The sequence below is a fragment of the Marmota marmota genome, unplaced genomic scaffold (assembly GCF_001458135.2).
Source record: "Marmota marmota marmota unplaced genomic scaffold, marMar, whole genome shotgun sequence".
Taxonomy (NCBI): domain Eukaryota; kingdom Metazoa; phylum Chordata; class Mammalia; order Rodentia; family Sciuridae; genus Marmota; species Marmota marmota.
Window position 1 is genome coordinate 900,978 of NW_025999914.1, and position 17,626 is coordinate 918,603.

The 17,626-nt window shown below is 39.1% G+C and overlaps 1 protein-coding gene and 1 long non-coding RNA gene across 2 annotated transcripts in view; one reads left to right on the top strand and one right to left on the bottom strand.

Moving 5' to 3' along the window:
* Positions 1-17,626, bottom strand: Trim27 (tripartite motif containing 27). Its single transcript, XM_015507161.2, has 8 exons — positions 17,176-17,626; positions 15,880-15,975; positions 13,393-13,623; positions 8,034-8,056; positions 5,933-6,048; positions 5,652-5,684; positions 4,174-4,200; positions 1-1,634 (listed from the first exon to the last, which is right to left on the bottom strand). The coding sequence occupies exons 1-8, from the start codon at positions 17,593-17,595 to the stop codon at positions 1,039-1,041; spliced, it is 1,542 nt and encodes a 513-aa protein (XP_015362647.1). The 5' UTR covers positions 17,596-17,626; the 3' UTR covers positions 1-1,038.
* LOC125615693 overlaps positions 15,133-17,626 on the top strand; it is a 15,886-nt gene continuing 13,392 nt past the window's right edge. The window contains exons 1-2 of the long non-coding RNA XR_007346310.1: positions 15,133-15,270; positions 16,969-16,974. This is a non-coding gene — a long non-coding RNA (uncharacterized LOC125615693). The remainder of the gene's footprint in view (positions 15,271-16,968; positions 16,975-17,626) is intronic.

Genomic DNA, 17,626 nt, shown 5'->3' on the forward strand with positions numbered 1-17,626 from the left:
TAAACATCCATATTTACTTTATTTTTTAAACAGAGGAGCATATTCCCAAAGAGAAGTAAGACCAAGAACCATCATGGGGCTTGCTCAAAGTAACCCGCCTTAGCCTTCTGATTCCAGAATGTCTCAAGATCCAGTGGCCATTTGGGATGGAGTTGCCCCTTGATGATACACACATTATGAAGGTGAATTTCCCCATCTCCCAGAGGAGATAGAGAAAAGGAGGTAAAAAGGCAACAAATTTCTGGAATACTAGAATTCTTCCAGAGATAGTGTTTAACTGACCACCAGTCCATAGATGTGCCTGGGAGAGGATCTAGAAATAGTAGATGGTGACCTGAAATGATGTGCACCCAGCACTAGGAGACACCTGTCATTAGTATGAAGGGAACAAATAAAGCCCCAGAAAAGATTTAGAGGCAGAAACACTGATTAGAATATCCTCTCATGGTAGAAGTGGGGCCACTTTTCACCATTATTGTAAAATAACTGTAACTAACCCAAACACATATAGACCCTTGTTAGTAAAAAACTGGCAGACTGAAAATCAAGGGTAGACGTACTTTTCCAAGAAAAAATTGGAATAAAGGAAGCCATGCTAACAGGGCCTTGCAGTTCCATTCTAGGTTCTCAGAAAGGATCCCTAGTCAAGAAATGGCAGTAAAATTCCCATGATTATTATGTGGACTGAGCAAGAGGAAGCCAGGCTAAGCCAAGATGGTGTAAGTAACTTGAGTGGCTCTCCAAATCCAAAGATTATTATTTGCTGTTTATCTGGTTTCTATGTAAAACCAAAAAATGTGAAACACTGGAGGAGGACATCTGGTTTTTATTTTTGGGAAATATTGATACTTCTTGTTACATCTCACAATTTGCAGGGGAAGGAAAAGGATAGTAAAGAACATGGACATCCTGTCTGCCTCTGCAAGGGCATGGAAAATGGTACCCAGCTGTGACAGACAGGAATCGGCAAGGCAACAAGATGCCTTGTGCCTGGGGTACAATTATAGCCAACAGCCCTTTTAGTCTGCGTTCACCTCTTCAAGGGGATGTCTCCATGGAATGACCATGACTCCCAACATGGCCAGAAAACCCATCGATCCCACTCATGGGGCAGATGATCAGAGGAGCTGCGCTCTTCCCTCCCGAGTAACTCAGACTGAAGTAGGGCCGGACAGGCCCACAGAAGGTAGCATGAGAGAAAGTAAAGGTGTGACACCTCTCTGTCACATTGTAGAAGGAGACCTCACCAGCATCATAGTCCAAGAAAATCCCTACCCGCTGGAGAGGGGTCCGCAGGGGAAGGGCTGTCATTGGGGACGTAAGTGCCCAGTATTCTTTCCCATACCACAATGACACTGCCCAGAATCCATTCTGGGGGGCTGAGGTTACTCCACCTTTTCTGCATACAGAGTCTTCACAGACACCTATGGTCCACTTGGCTTTATCTCCCACCTCTACCTCCCAATAATGTCTCCCAGCGATGAAACATGGAGAGCCCAAGACACAGGGAAAAAGATTGAACCGCTCAGGGTTGTCAGGCAAATCCTGTTGGAGGTAACTATATCGCACTTGCCGCAGATTATCAGAAAGGATCAGGCTGGGGTAAGCTGTATCTGGATCCAGAGTCACGTCCACTGCAGAAACACAAAGGGGAGAGTCAGCCTGAAGTCCAGGAGAGCCCACTCAAGAACACCTAGCCTTTCTTCTATCTCCCTGGGTATAGAATAAGAGCTCCGTACTAAGAGGATACATTCATCTTATGAAATACATCTTAAAATTCACATTTCAAAAACTACTGTTGGATTAGGTGGTTGCCTTCTATAATGATGATATAGTGAAATACTAAAATTTTACCCCCATTCCCACTTTTTTTTTTTTGGTACTGGGAAATGAACTCAGGGGTACTCAACTACTGAGCCTCATCCCCAGCCCTACTTTGTATTTTATTTAGAGACAGAGTCTCACTGAGTTGCTTAGCACCTTGCTTTTATACTGAGGTTGGCTTTGAACTAGCAATCCTCCTGCCTCAGCCTCCTAAGCCGCTGGGATTACGGGCATGTGCCACTGCACTCTGCCCCCTTCCCTTTCTTTTACATCCTAAGCCACAACATCCATTATTTACCAAATTTGAGGGTTTTTTTTTTTTATATATTTTCACAATCACTTAATTTGAAAGCTATAGGGGTCAAAAGTTCCAAAGAATTCAGATTACAACAGTTAAGGTCTTGCACGCACCCTATAATCAAATATTAACATATCTGCTGTGAAACATACAAATGTTCACATGATATAGGATAAAAGCTCTAAAGAGTCTCACATAAATTCAGGTTTTGGTACCTTAATTAATTGGCTGCAAAACAATGTAGGGGAGGGGGGTAACAAAACTTTGGCTTTCAAAGAATTTGGAACTATTGGTAAGGAACTGAGGAATCTGGACCAATTTGCCTACTTTCCCATTCACTTTTATTCATTCCATTAGGTCTTTATCCTGTACATCTGAATCATTCATTCTATTTTCTTCTAAGGCCCATATCTTTTTTTTTTTTTTAAATATTTATTTATTTATTTTTAGTTCTCGGTGGACACAACATCTTTGTTGGTATGTGGTGCTGAGTATCGAACCCGGGCCGCACGCATGCCATGCGAGTGCGCTACCGCTTGAGCCACATCCCCAGCCCTAAGGCCCATATCTTCCTCAGTTTTTCTTATTTACTTATTTATTTATGGTACTGGGAATTGAACCAGGGTCTCGATCACTGAGCTACATTCCCAGCATTTTTAATTTTTTTAAGACAGGTTCTTAAGTTGCCCAGCCTGGCCTGGAATTTTTGATCCTCCTGCCTTAGCCTCATCTGAGAGGCTGGGATTACAAGCATGTGCTATTGTTCCTAGCTCCCCAGTTTTTCTTAACCAGCCCACACCAGTACTCTTCTTGCTTTTAAATTTAAAACTGTATAATTCATGTCATCTCTTCTGTTATTTAGCACTACTGCCTCTTCCACCATATGGTACCTTCTTGCTTCAAAAGCACTGATGTAGTCTCTCATTTGCTCTTCACATCTTGTTTATGAGAAGGATTCCCAAACATTACCTCTCAGAAATCAAAACACAGTCAGACTAAGTGACTCCCAACAAAGGTTCATGACAGGACACCAGTAGAGTGACCAGAACCCTTGGTTCTTCAATCTGTTCACAATATACAATATCCACCCGTCTTTCCCTTTTTGGTGCTAAGTATTTAACCCAAGGCCTCACCCAGCTACCTGCTCTACCACTGAGCTATATATACCCAGTCTTGGGCCTACCTCTTTCTTATGTCATGAGTGTACCTCATATCTTCAACCAGACAATGTAAACTACAAGGACAGGGCAGTTAGTATCTTATACTCTTTTGTTTCCTTTAAAGTACACAATGTTAAACTGTATGGTATAAAAGCAAAGGATTCAGTTAATACTTATTTAAAGAACCAAATATGGCTCACAATCAGTGCAGCACCAAAGAAGATCTTTTTATATGTAGAACCCTTCTCTTCATGAAGAAGATTCCATTCAGCTTCTCTGAACTATAGGATAAAGGTGATTGTCAAGGGGAAGGGAAGTTTCAATCTTTTCCCATAAGTAGTGATGGAGGGCTGGGGTTGTGGCTCAGCGGTAGAGCGCTCGCCTAGCACCACATAAAAATAAATAAATAAAGATACTGTGTCCAACTAAAAAATAAATATTAAAAAAATAAATAAAAAAAAATAAGTAGTGATGGAATGACCAAGATTCCTAGACTGTCTCTAGCACTAGAGTTAACAGTTGAGCTCAATCACTCCTGCTTATTGCAAACAGCATGTTGCCCCTGAGGCTGAGGAGGCAGAGCAGTGCACTATAGTAGATGCACAGAAGTGTTCTAGTTTGGGGAACTGCAGTTGACACTCTATGATCCTTCTTATCACCTGAAATTGACCCCACCCCACCCCACCACCACCACCAATGGTTTTAGCTCTGAAGCACCTTAGGTTGCAAAGATAACTGTAATCACACAGAAATATAGTGGATTGTTGTTATATGCCATGTTTACATACATAACCTAAAGAATCCAAATTACGTTAATTCTCCAACAAATCATTCACAATAGTAGTTAGGTTCACAGAATTTTTATTCCTTTCTCCTGTATATATCACCTACCTGAATATAACTGAGCCTCTCGCAATTCTGAAAAAACAAACAGAGAAGTTGTTATGAAAGCCATTTGAGTATTTCCAAGGAATACGTAACTCAAAAGATCTTTGGTTAGTGCGCTCCACTGAAAATCTCAGAAATCCTGTTGTCAGCCATGCAGATTTCCTCATACAATGTATGACTTCATCATCTAGCTAAAGACGTTAAGAGAAAGGGGATTGAGTATCTTTGGTAGAAGGAAAACAACATGCCTAAGACTGGTAGAATATGAAATCAAATTGAACCAAGCAAGAATTCCACCCTGAAGTGAGCTGGCTAGCTCTGTAGAGCAAAACACAGTTCAAATCCCAAGTCATACACAACTCCTTACTTTCATAAGCCGTCTGTGCTCTAAGGGCTGAGTGGCTCAAGTGACTACTACTGTGGGGCAAACAAGACCATTCCTAGTCATTTTCACATATGTTCTTATTGAGCCTTTTAAGTAGAAAAAGAACCAGAGACATTAATAAGAACCACATCAAGAAAAGCTATGTCTAAACCATCCACTGTATTATGGAGTTTCTCCCTAGCTGTCTTGCTTATGAAAGACATGTCCTAAATCTGTATTGCTAGAGGCCCCAAATAAATATATAGCTAAGATGCAATAAGGATTCAGCATACATGATATGAGATTATCAAAGATTATGGGGGTTAGTACTTTTTAATAAATAAGAGTCTACCTACTTGTAAGAATTTCCGACTCTACCAGACTGCCTAAAAATTTTAATATTCAGCATTTGGCCAACTCCTAAGTGAAAATGGTTCATGAGCAGAAAATTTTAGATTTAGAATACTAGGCATTGAACTCAGGTGCTCTATTATTGAAGTACATCCCCAGTCTTTTTTATTTGAGACAGGGTCTCACATAGTTGCAGAGGCTAGCCTAGAACTTGAGATCCTCTAGCTTTAGTCTCCCAAGTCCCTGAGATTATAGACAAGTGCTACCATGCTCAGCAACATTGTAAACATTAAGTGACATAGGTGGGCCCACAACCTTAGTAGTCTGATTCCTGAATGCTGGCTCAAAAATCACTTCCTTGGTGTTATCTCAGTCAGTGCTGCTCATTCCTCCTGGCCTAGTGTGGCTCTGTGTCTACAGCTATAAGAAATCAGTCAATTAAAATTATAAATACTGGCTCATGTGAAATGGACAGTGTATGTTCATTCTTTTTCCTAATTAAAAAAAAATTTTAAATAATCAATTTAATTCTGGATTACATTTTAAGTTGCCTATTTTTCTCTTCCATATAGACTGAGAACTGATTAGATATAGTTAACCGACTTCAAATGAGAACAAGAGGCTATTAAATGAAAAATTTAAGACTAAAAGAAAGATGTAAAATATTAGAGATCAACCATCTTATTTTCCCACATTATAAGTTCAGATGCTCTTCCTCTTGTGAAATTCTATCATCAAAAGTCCAGTATGTAATAGGTGAATTTACCTTGGATTTTCTCCATATCTGACTGCATTTTTTCTGAGGAGAGAAAAGGAGAAGATATTCAGTTTGCATCCCACTATTTGGTTTTCTTTTTCTTTTTTTTTTTTGTAGTGGTGGTAGGGATGAACCCAGGGTCTTGTTCATGTGAGGCAAGCTCTCTACCAACTGAGCTATATACCCAGCCCCCACTATTTGGTTTTCTGAGAAAAATATAACCTTTTAGGCAATACATAGATTATAATAGTATAAATTAATTCCTCTCATGACCCTTCTCCTCACATTACCTGTGAATTGCTTCAGACTCTCCGTTAAGAATAGACATTTTTGGGCAAAAATGTGGATTTTCTCTTGCAGATCTGGAGGTGTGATCCAAGGTTCAGGGATCCTGATTCTTTCAGCCCTAAATTTAAAAAACACATGTGAATCCCTCCCCAATTATATAGCCTATCATGGGCCAGAACAGATCCTGAATCAAACTTTTCAACATAGGCAGACAGTCTTTAGAAACAGCTACTGTAGCTTTTTATGTCTTCTCTTACAACTATAATCCTCTAAACCAAAACAAGGGAGATAATCTTACCCATTTTCATTTTCTGAGAAATTGGTGAAAATCTTCCAGTGGAAACTATATGGAAAGCTACTATTGAGGAGATTGAGAAGGGTTCCATAGAAGGGGTAGGTTGGCTAGGAGGACTATGGTTATAGAAACCAATTAGCAAGTCTTCAAAAAAGTTTACTGAACTAAATGCATTACAAAACTGACTATCAAAGGTGTAGAGTCCATGATGAAGTCCTTGATATTTACAGTGGGCAACTATCCATAATCTGCAGGTTCCCAAATACAGGAGGAATAACATCTTTAGACAGACAGACAGACATTATATGAAGGACAACACCCAATTTTCTCACATCTAAAAGGAAGTCTATGGCAAAGACTGTTAGTTGCCCACCCAGTGCCTCTTCTCCTTTTTTCTAAATTTAACGGCTCATGGGTGGCCAGTCTCCCTTATAGATGGATATGACTTTGTAACTGAGGTGGCCAATGAGAGATTAAGAAGTATCTCATATTTTGAAAACAAATTTGCTTAAAAAGAAATGTGATTTTCTTTCTCTTGGCTGGCATTCTAGCAGCTACTTCGTCGATATGAAGACCATACTTCAGAGATGATATAACAGCAAATGGGAAGAAATCAGAAATATGAGGATCACTGGAGCCACTCTACCAGCCCTCAGTCTACCTACCTGCACATTTCTTATATGGCAACATATTTTTAAAATTATGTTGAAGCCTTAAGCCAATGGAATTTTGGATATCCTATTTCACATAGCTAATCCCAGTCCTTAATATCACATACTACTAGGTCTGTGCGATCTAGGCCCTTATGATGGGTCAGAAATGGTTATTATCAAAAAGTACCAGATAGAGGCAATATTTTCTTGGAACATCTATCTGGGACTGGTATAAATTCCAAGTTATCTCCATCCTGAGGACCCTCAACAACCTTATTCCTATCAACATGTTTCTATAACCATAGTCCTCCTAGCCAACCTACCCCTTCTATGGAACCCTTCTCAATCTCCTCAATAGTAGCTTTCCATATAGTTTCCACTGGAAGATTTTCACCAAAAATTTAGGATTTTTAACTTAAAAATTTAGTTGATTTTTAATCAACTTCAAAGTTTTGTAAATGTCAGCTTCCTGAGGCCTATTAGATTTGCTCTTACCATCAATCCTACAAATATAACTCTGCCCTGGTTTCTTGCCCTCTTCAAGTTCTCCCTTCTTTTTTGGTCATGTCCCCAGGAAGCTCTTCCTCATATTCCTCTTGGTGCTGGGGATTTGTGCATGCCAACCAGGTATTATACCACTGAGCTACATCCCCAGGCCTCCTCATCTTCCATTTGGTAGTATTATAGAGAAATAATGAGAAAAGTCAGAATTCAAGTGGTTCATCAGTAATTTTATACCTCTAGGCTCATTACACTTTCTTTAGGCCCAATTTCCCCCATTATAGCAAGAGAGAAAGAGAATGATAAATAGATTCTAAAATTCATATTAAGTAACAGCCATAATGTGTCCTTGTAATGTCCAACTCCTGTAAGTTCCCAACCTCTCCATGGAAGTGTCCTCACACCCATAAACACCAACACTCTCAAATGTGAACCCCTATCTTACCCCACCTCCACAATTTGCCAATAATTTCCAAGTTTTACAGAGAACAGTTGTGGTTAATCTAGTTCTTAGCACACCGGTGACTCTTCAGAGATAGGTAGCAATTCAGGAAGATGTCCATCTCGGGCCCTGGGCTCCTTTCAGGATTTACAAATGTGAGTGAGACAGTCTTCTTGTGCTTGATTTAACACTAGGGGGAGAGAAAACTATACCTGCTTAATGTGTCCCCGATGTCCTATAAGAGAAAGGAAAAGGATACTATGAGAAGCTATTTATAATTTGAGTTTTCTTTCACAAATGTTCATTAAAAACCCAACTATGGGCTGGTCTTCCTGGGAAAAGCCAGAGGAAAGAATCATTGGAACATAACTCGGTTTCAAGGATCTAAAAATCAGGCAGAAGAAACTGAGATTTATTAACTCTGTCATTCTACTCTTGGATGTCAATAACTTATACCTGTCTGCCTTGCTTTCTTTTTATTGTGAATTAGTTTCAAATACACAGAATAGTTGGCACTGCAAAGTACTCTTCTATAGTCTTTTACCAGGTTTGCCAACCTTTAACTATTCACATAATTATTTAACCTTTCTCTTCTCACATATAATATATATATGACATATACATCTTCAGAACCACTTGAGGTAATTGTTTACATTCTATCCCTTTATTCTTTCATGCGTAGTTCCTCAGAACAACTACTTTTTTTAATAACTATAGCACTGTTACAAAATTCAGGAAATTGGAACATTGATACATTTATTTTATCCACAGTCGTAGGCTAATTTAATCAACTATCGCAATCATGTTCTTCATAGCTCCAACACCCCTACCCCCATTCCATGTAATCCAGGATCATTCATTGCACTTAATTACAATTGATGTGTATTTAACTGGAAAAGATTCTCAGAACTGACTTACCTTTCACATTACCATTATTTGATGTAAACTAATTATGTTATAGGATGTCCCTCCATTTCAGTTTAAGACATTTCCCTCATGATTAATTCCAGTTATACCATCTTTAACTAGGGTATGTTATAGCCTTCTAGAGTACATATTTGCTTGTCTCTCACTGGTAATACTGATTTTTTTTTTTTTTTCTCCCAGTACTAGCAATTGAACCCAGGGACACTTTTTATTTTGAGACAGTGTCTCACTAAGTTGCTGAGGCTGGCCTTGAAATTGTGATTCTCCTGTTTCAGCCTCCTAAGTCACTGGGACTACAGGCAAGCACCATGCCCAGTGGCAAAACTGATTTTGATCATTGTACAATTACTATTTTTTCCTCTTGCAATTAATAAGTATCTATAAAATACTTTTCATTCTCATCAAACTTTTCCCCTTAGAGTTAGCATTCACTGACAAGTCTTATTAATAAATTTTTACTATGATGGTTGCCAAAAGGTCATTTTTTAACTTCAAAATTCCTTCTATGTTTAGTTGACATTCTATTAGAAAAAAATTTCCCTTCCTATTTATTATTAGTGTGGACTCACAGATTATTTTATTCAATGTGCTATAATATATTACTGTTCTTATTTATTTTGGTGCTCAAAAAGTCTCTGAGACTTGGCAAGAAAGTCCTTTTTACTCCCTTCTCTGTCCCCTCCCACCTCATCTCTCCATCTCTATTAGTGTCTAGTTATCCTTTCAGATTCCTCTGCAAAAATAGCATACACATGTACTTTCCAATCCCTCTTCCTTTCTTACACAAAAAGCAACATACTCTATGTTTTACATTTTTATTTTTTTCACTTACCAATATGTCCTGGCTTTTTAGCTCATAAGTATCATTCTTATGCTTTTTTAAGGTTGCATAGCATTTTGCTGTGTATATATTCATAATTGACTAAAAAATCTTCTAAGTTTAGAAGACAGACTATATCCAATATTTTGCATTTACACACATTGCTACAGCAAGTATTCTTACTGGGTATTTTCAAATATATTTTCATACTTAGGTATATCTTCAAGGTAAATTTCTAGCACAGATTTTTAGATAAAGTTTAACTGCTTGTGTGTGTGTGTGTGTGTGTGGTTTGTTAAATATTGCCAAATTTTCCTCTGAAATGGTTTCATGATTTTGCATTTCCACCAATAATATGTCTCTCCCACATATTTGCCAATGGCATATTATGCTAAAACTATATTGTTGCCAGGTGTGATGGTTCACGTCTTGTAATTCCAGCAGCTTGGGAGGCTGAGGTAGGAAGATTGCAAGTTCAAGGCCAAGGCCGTCTCAGCAACTTACCAAGGCTCTAAGCAATTTAGAGAGACCCTGTCTCCAAAAAAAAAATCTATATATATCTCTACACTAACTGGTAAGGGGTATCTTAGCATTTTAATGTGCATTTTCTTTTCTTTTTTTCTTTCTTTTTTTTGTGTGTGCTGGGGATTGAACCCAGGGCCTTGTGTTTGCAAGACAAGTATTCTACCAATTGAGCTATAGCCCTAGCCCCAATGTGCATTTTCTTATTACAAATGCAGTTGAGTATTTTTTCCCATATGTTCATGGGCCAACTTTTGCAACTTGCCTTTTTAAGTCTTCTGTCCATTTTCCTAGAAAATTTTGATTCCCCGCCCCCCTCAATTTTAGTAAGTTCTTTATATATTGGAGCTTTGGTACTATTCGTTGCAGACATTTTCTTTGAATCTGACACTGACTTTTGACTGGTTACAATGCCTGTGACATTTTTTCTCTTATGCTAATACCAACTACTTTAATTTTACAGACCTTTTTATTATACTTTAATATCTAATAGGGCTAGTACCCGCTGCTCTGTTCAGTGTATCCCAGAATCTTTCTAAATTCAGAGAAAAAGCTTGTTGGTCTTTTTATTGAAATTGCATTAAACTTATAAAAAACTTTAGAACTGACAACTTAATGCTGAGATTTCTTATGAAGAATATCTTTTTATTTCTTCACTTCTATTTTGTGTTTTTGAGAGGTGTTCCCTTCCACATAGGTTTTTATATAGATTTTCTCAGTGTATTTCCAAGTACTTTATCTATTTTCTTTCTCTTTTTGCTATGGGAAATGGTGTCCTCTTCCAATACATAATATATTTTCTAGTGGTTGTTATATACGCATATGGAGGCTGCTGATTTCTGTATGTTAACTTCTTTTCCTATTCTTATAACTTCAGCTTGTTTTCTACAGAATTCCTTCATAAACACACTTGATTGTCATCATCAATCATTAAGTCCATGATCCCTCTTTCTTTTTCCACTTTCCTTATCATCCAGCTTTGGTTTCATTATCTGTATATTCAAAAATATTCTCATAAAAACCTTCTGCTTAAAAAAAAAAAGTTTTAAAATTTTGAGTATGGTGTCTGCTTCAACAGCAGATATAGAAAAACTGAAATAACACAGCAAAGATTAGCATTATTCACAATATTCACTAGTCTACAATGTGGATACAACCCAAATGTTCATTAAATGTTGAGTAAACAAAATACAGTATATATCCATGCAATGGAATATCATTCAGCTATAGAAAGAAATAAAATATTGAATATGTACTACAATATAGATATAAACCTGAAAAAATTATGCCAAGTGAAAGAAGCTAAAGACTATTATGTGATTTTACTTATATAAAATATCCAGAATAGATAGATGCATGGAGCAAGGGGTTGGAGGCAGAAGGGGAAAGGAATGACTGCTTAATTATATGTGGTTTCTTTTGAGTGATGAAAATGTTCTGGATCTAGATAGTTATTGACAATTGCACAACATTGTAAATTTACTGAATGCTATTTTGTGCCACAGAGTTACACAAATAGTGAAATTTATATTCTGTATATTTTACAAACATTTCTTAAAAGAAAAAAACAAACAAAAAACTCCAATTATCTTAGGCCTAACTTCTTTCTCAGTGTTTGCACTAGATTTGACACAAAAGCACAAAAGAAAATCACAACAGGACAGGATGGTTCTACTATAAATGACTGGTTTAAATCATATCATTTAAATCATTATATTATAAATTATCCTATGTCTCATGGACTAACTGGCTTTCCCATATTTTGAAATAATAATTTCTTCCCATGCAAGAGAGGACCTTCTGAAACTAACTTCTGAACATATGCTTTAATTCCCATTCCCCCTGCTTTCTCAGGGACAGCACACTATCCTGAAGCCCATCACCGCTTCGACATCTTCCCTCACATCTGGATCCTTACAACACAGACTTTGAAAATAAGTTTAACTGGTTTCTTTAAGCATCTCCTCCAGATAAAGCCCCACAAATCTACTTCATCTCTAAGTTTTTCTTTCATTTTCATTTTTTAAATAGTCACCTACTCTCTCATAGTCTCCATTCACCCCACTCCATTCACCATTTAACTCCGGCCCAAAATTATTCCACTGTGGCATTTCTACATAAGGTCATCAATGGCAGTCATATTTTAAACCAAATGGATATCAGCTCTGATATTATCTGACATCAAACGCATTGGACCCTGTTGTCCACTCCCTCCTTCCCAAAACAGTCTTTCTTTCTGATTACATTCTGCCTCTCTGGTCAACTGTCCTCTTTGCAAGCTCTGCCTGACAATTAAATAGCAATGTATGTTAAGAATTAAGCTTTTCTTTTTTTCTTGTTATTTTAAAGTAAGAGTCAATAAATTTTTTCTTAAAGGCCCGTAGTAAATATTTTAGGCTTTGTAAGTCTTTCAGTCTCTGTGAGCCATTCGGTCTGTCACCACTACTCAACACTACTGTTATAATGAAAAAGCAATGATAGAGGATATACACCTGAATAAGCATGGCTGTGTGCCAATTAAAAATGTATGGTCACTGAATCTGGATTTCATATAATTTCACCTATTGCAAAGTATATTCTTTTTCCAATTATCTTAAATATTTGCTGATACTTGGTCTATCTCATCATCCCTTTTAATGGCCTTTGTCAACAACTGTAATAATTATTTACTTATTTTCTGGCTTCCACACTGGAATATAACTCAGGGAAGCTTACTCACCACTTAAGCCCAGTGCTTAGAGCAATGCCTGATCCACAGCAGACAATTAGTATGCACTGAATGAGCGAACACATGGGCAATAGCTCACTGCCTGCAATCTTACCTGGCTAGATCTACTGCAGCTCTCTCACTACATTAAAACAGTAAAATCACAGGACTACCCAACTCCTGCTCAAGTGCTTGCTATTTTGTAGCTATGGTAATATACATGTATACATTAAAATTACAGGATAATGGAATGAGGAGCTCTCCAAATGGCATGTGATCCAAGCCCCTCTTATTGAAGTCACTAAGACCCAAAGATATGAAGAACTTTGCCCATGATCAGAACATTTATCAGGGCAGGCCAGGGCACCAGGTCTTCCCTTTGCCTTTTCTGAGACAATGTAACTGATAATCCAAGTTGTGTCAACCACAGCTTCTGGTGTATGTTTTTCTTCCAACATACTCAGTACATGAGTTTGGCACCTGTGCAACTCCTGCACAGTTAACCAGGAAACAGAAGGTCCTGGATACTACTTGGCAAAGGAAAAAAGAGGCTATTTTTATTGGAGGTGTCTTAGGAGGATTCTTCATGTCTTACCTGCAGGAGCTCCCTGGTGGGCTGCTGCTGCTTCTCTTCTAGCTGGGCAATCAGGCTGCTGAGGTGGGAGATGTTGCAAGAGAACTGGGTGATGGCACCATTGATACTGTTATAGATGGCCAAGTCTAGTTCCTCAAGGCGGGCCAGAAGGCGATACTCATGCTCCTTCAAGGAGTGATACAGTTGCTCAAACTCCCAAACAATCTTCTCCCTTTCCATCTGGGTTAGGCTCTGTGCAGATGATAGACAAGGGCAGTGAAGAGAAAAGGCTCATTTCTAGAGCTCTTTTCACCATTCTCTCCTGGTGACTCACCCCAAGTCAGTTTATCCAAAGATACTAAAACTTATTCATTATTTCACTGTGTTCACTTACTCATTATTTATGATGTTTACCATAATGGCAAGGAACTGAGTTATCCTAGTGGTATTAAAACACAGTTCCTGCTCTCATGTGCTACACAGAGTCCTGGATGGGTAAAGACAGAGTAACAGGCTGCTGTGGAAGGAGGTATCACAGTCTTCACAGAATCAGTGTTCACACACGAATTCACCAAATGAGTAAGAGGAGGGTTTTCTAGGGAGAAGAAATAGCACAGGCAAAAAAGTAGGGAGAGAAGGCCAATGGTTCTATCTGTCTGGAGTACATAAGTGCTAAGGAATGAAAGCAGAAGAGTTAAGAGGAGACGAGAACATACCAGGCTAAGGAGTAAGGAATTTGTTGCAATTGAGAGCCATAAAAGATTGTCACACAGAGAAATGACACAATCAGATATGTGTCCTGTGTGGTACAGTTTGAAACAAACACAATTTCCTTGGGCCCTTCATAATCCATGTCTTCTATATTTGGTTTTCAGGGGTGTTCACAAACTGCCCTGTCTCACAGAGCTTGGGGAAGTACTGAGGTTTTCCCTGGTTCCCTCCTGTGGCTAACTTGTTTGTCACAGTTTATCTATCCTTCCTTCTCTACTCCCATGTCCCACTGTCAGGACACTATTATCATTTTGTTCTAAGTCAGGGGTTAGCAAATGGCTTTAAAGGAATCAAGTAATGCTTTATTAGAATCCAGCCATAGCCAATCATTTATGTATCTGATATGGCTGCTTTTGAGATAAAATGGCAGAGGTGATAATTGTGACATATTCCAAGTAACTAAAAATATTTACTATTTGGTTCTTTATGTAAAGTCTACAAACACCTGTTCTAAATTCACCTGTTCCCCAAGAACATTCCTCCAACAACCATTCCTCTAACCACCCTTCTTAAGCATATACTCACTGTGCAACTTAGTAATATGTACACACCTGGGTTTATAAATCCTTTTTATAAGTTTATAACTCTTTTCAGCTGGATAAGTCTTTCAAAGACATAAACCATACAATAAATCTTAAAAACAGTAAATCAAAGCTGAAAGAAACCTTAAAGATCACATAATTCAGTATTTCTCAAAGGAGGTGCCATTAGAAGGAATAATTCTGCCTAGCATGGGACTGTTTCTTGCGTTGTTAAGACATTTACCATCCCTGCCTTACCCTTTCCAATTACTCTAATCCTCAGTCACAAAGAAATACCCACACACACCATTGTAGGGAAAGGACAGTACTAGCCTTGCTGGAAAATCACAAGTCTAGTACAACTGACCCATTTCATTGATGGGGAAACTAAGGCCAAAAGAGGTGGTTGCGCTCTATCCATCTAAAAAAACTGGCTAGTGTCAGAGCCACTAAATATGTTCAGGCACCCTGATTTTCAGAGAAAGGTTGTCCCTCACTTTTGACAATCTTCCCAAAGAAGACATTATAATCATTTCAGTCTACTCAGTTTCACTGAGATATTTCATCCAAGGGGAGGTGAAGTCTCAGTGGATTGTGGGAAGTGCACGTAGTGGGATCTAAGGACACCAAAGGAATGAGTTCCCTGGCCAGGAGTTCTTTACCATATCCAGATCAGGACTAAAAAAATTTCACATAAGATTAGCTTAGACACTACTAGTCTAGAAGTTTGCTTTTTAGATGTAGATACCTTTAAAGGGTACAGACTTATTTCATTTATTGTTCAAAAATAAATTTAAATGGCTGAGGTTGTAGCTCAGTGGTAGAGCACTTGCCTAGCATGTGTGAGGCACTGGGTTTGAGTCTCAGCACCACATATAAATAAATAATATAAAGGTCTTTAAAAAATCCCAAGATACAAAACAAGAAGAAAAAAAAAAAAAAGATCTATCAACAACTAAAAAAATGTTTAAAAAAAGAAATTTAAACAGTTGGGCAGTGAATATACAAGTGTATGTTATAAAAGTCTCTATATTTTTTTGATTTTTTAAAACAAAACTCCCAAATTCTTCTATCAGAATTAGCACATTAGCCACTTTTCAAGACCTTCAGAGACTGGAGCAAGAAAGCAGAGTGAAAAATTCAGAACTGAGGCATTGTCAAGAAAGAGTAACATCTCTTGGCAGAAGTGATATCTAAGAATTCCAACAACCCTTACCAAAAGTTCAGCTCGTGCCTGCTCCCCCTGTGCCCGGCGTCTCTTCTTTAAGTCTTTTACTCTTTTTAGATGGTCCAGTTGGTTTTGGATTTGTTCCTAAAGAAAGCAAAAGAGTTGGCAGACCTTTTTAGTATAAGCCTGGCTACTTTTCTTATCACAAATGGAACCCACAGTCTTAATGCCAAGTCCCTGCTTAAAGCCTGCCCTCAGACTATACTGCCATGCACCAGAGAAAAGCCTAAAGCTCGGGTGGCCACCAAAACTATCTTTTGGCAATTTGTGATTCTTAAACACTGAGTTACCCACCAGTCCCTGGAAGGATGCTGCATGGCTTTGTGGAAAGGTAACTAGACTAGGAAGGAGCTTAAAGTTCAATTATAGCTTTTCCACACAGGCACAGAGAAAATGACTTCTCTTATTTTCTTAATGGATGACATAGGTAAACAACGCCTTCCCAACATACTAGGAATTACCATGAGTGAGTGAAATGATATAACTGGAAATTCCACAAATGTTACAAGATTAATTATACATGGATGCACTCACATTTAAACAGGGACATAATTGTGTATATATCCCTGCAGTCCTCAAAGTACAAAAAAACACAAAACGTCATGTATTCATTAAATGTCACCTAGAACTATTTCACGTTATACTTTATTTCCATGTTAGTTTAGCTGTCCAATGTGTGTTCAACAGTTCACAAAGTGTTTTGTAAGTCACATTTCACTTAATCTTCACAATAACTGTTATCTCCTGAGTCTGAGTGGCTAAATGATTTACTCAAGCAGTAAAGAACTCTGTTCTTTTCCATTAGCTTCTAGAACAGAAGGGTTAAAGTGAGTGCTGGAGAAATACTCCTAAACCACGGAATGGGCACTGCTTCATGTACACAGTCAACGTTCAAATGTGTTTTGTCTGATATTATCGTGGAGCCGGTGGGAATACGAGTGTCTCATAAGCTTGTCGATGTGTACGTGTTTTTACGCACATCTTTTATACTGTCAAGAGAAGGCCTTCACAGGCCATCTTTATGCACAATGTGTGGGTGAGACAAGCATACAGGGAAAGGAGTGTGGGGGTGGGGAGACTTCTGTTTTCCTCGCCAGCTACAGGTTTTCTTCCCAAATCTGAGTGCAGAGGCTCTATAGCGGACGGAGAGGAAATGACGGCTGTGAACCACACGTCCGGCTCAGCCATTTTCTGGGCGGAAAAAAGGGAAGCCCCTTTGACTCTCCCCTCCCTTTGTCCGATTCGCGCTCCTACCCCTCCCCACTCTTCGCGCCGGACCCTCACCTTGAAGCCCTCCACCGCCTCCTCGAGCGGTAGCACGCTGTGGCCGCGATGCTCCCGGGAGCGGTCGCACACCACGCAAATGGGCATCTGGTCCTCCTCGCAGTACAGCTTCAGGGGCTCGCGATGCTTTTCACACACGCCCATCTCGCCGCCCGGCCCTGACGGTCGCTCGGTGCGCAGCTGCTTCACCAACTGGGTCACGTTGGCAAGATGCCGGTTGGGCCGCATGTGCCGCTGCGGGAAGGTCTCTCGGCACTGCGGGCACGACACGTTAGTCTCCGCTGCGCCCCAGCAGCGGGCGAGGCACGCGCAACAGATGTTGTGGCCACAATCGAGCATCATGGGCTCGACGAAGTATTGCAGACACACGGGGCAAGTGGTCTCTTGCTGTAGGCACTCGGCCACGCTCCCGGAGGCCATAGCGGGGGCCCGCGGGGGCGCACGGGCATGG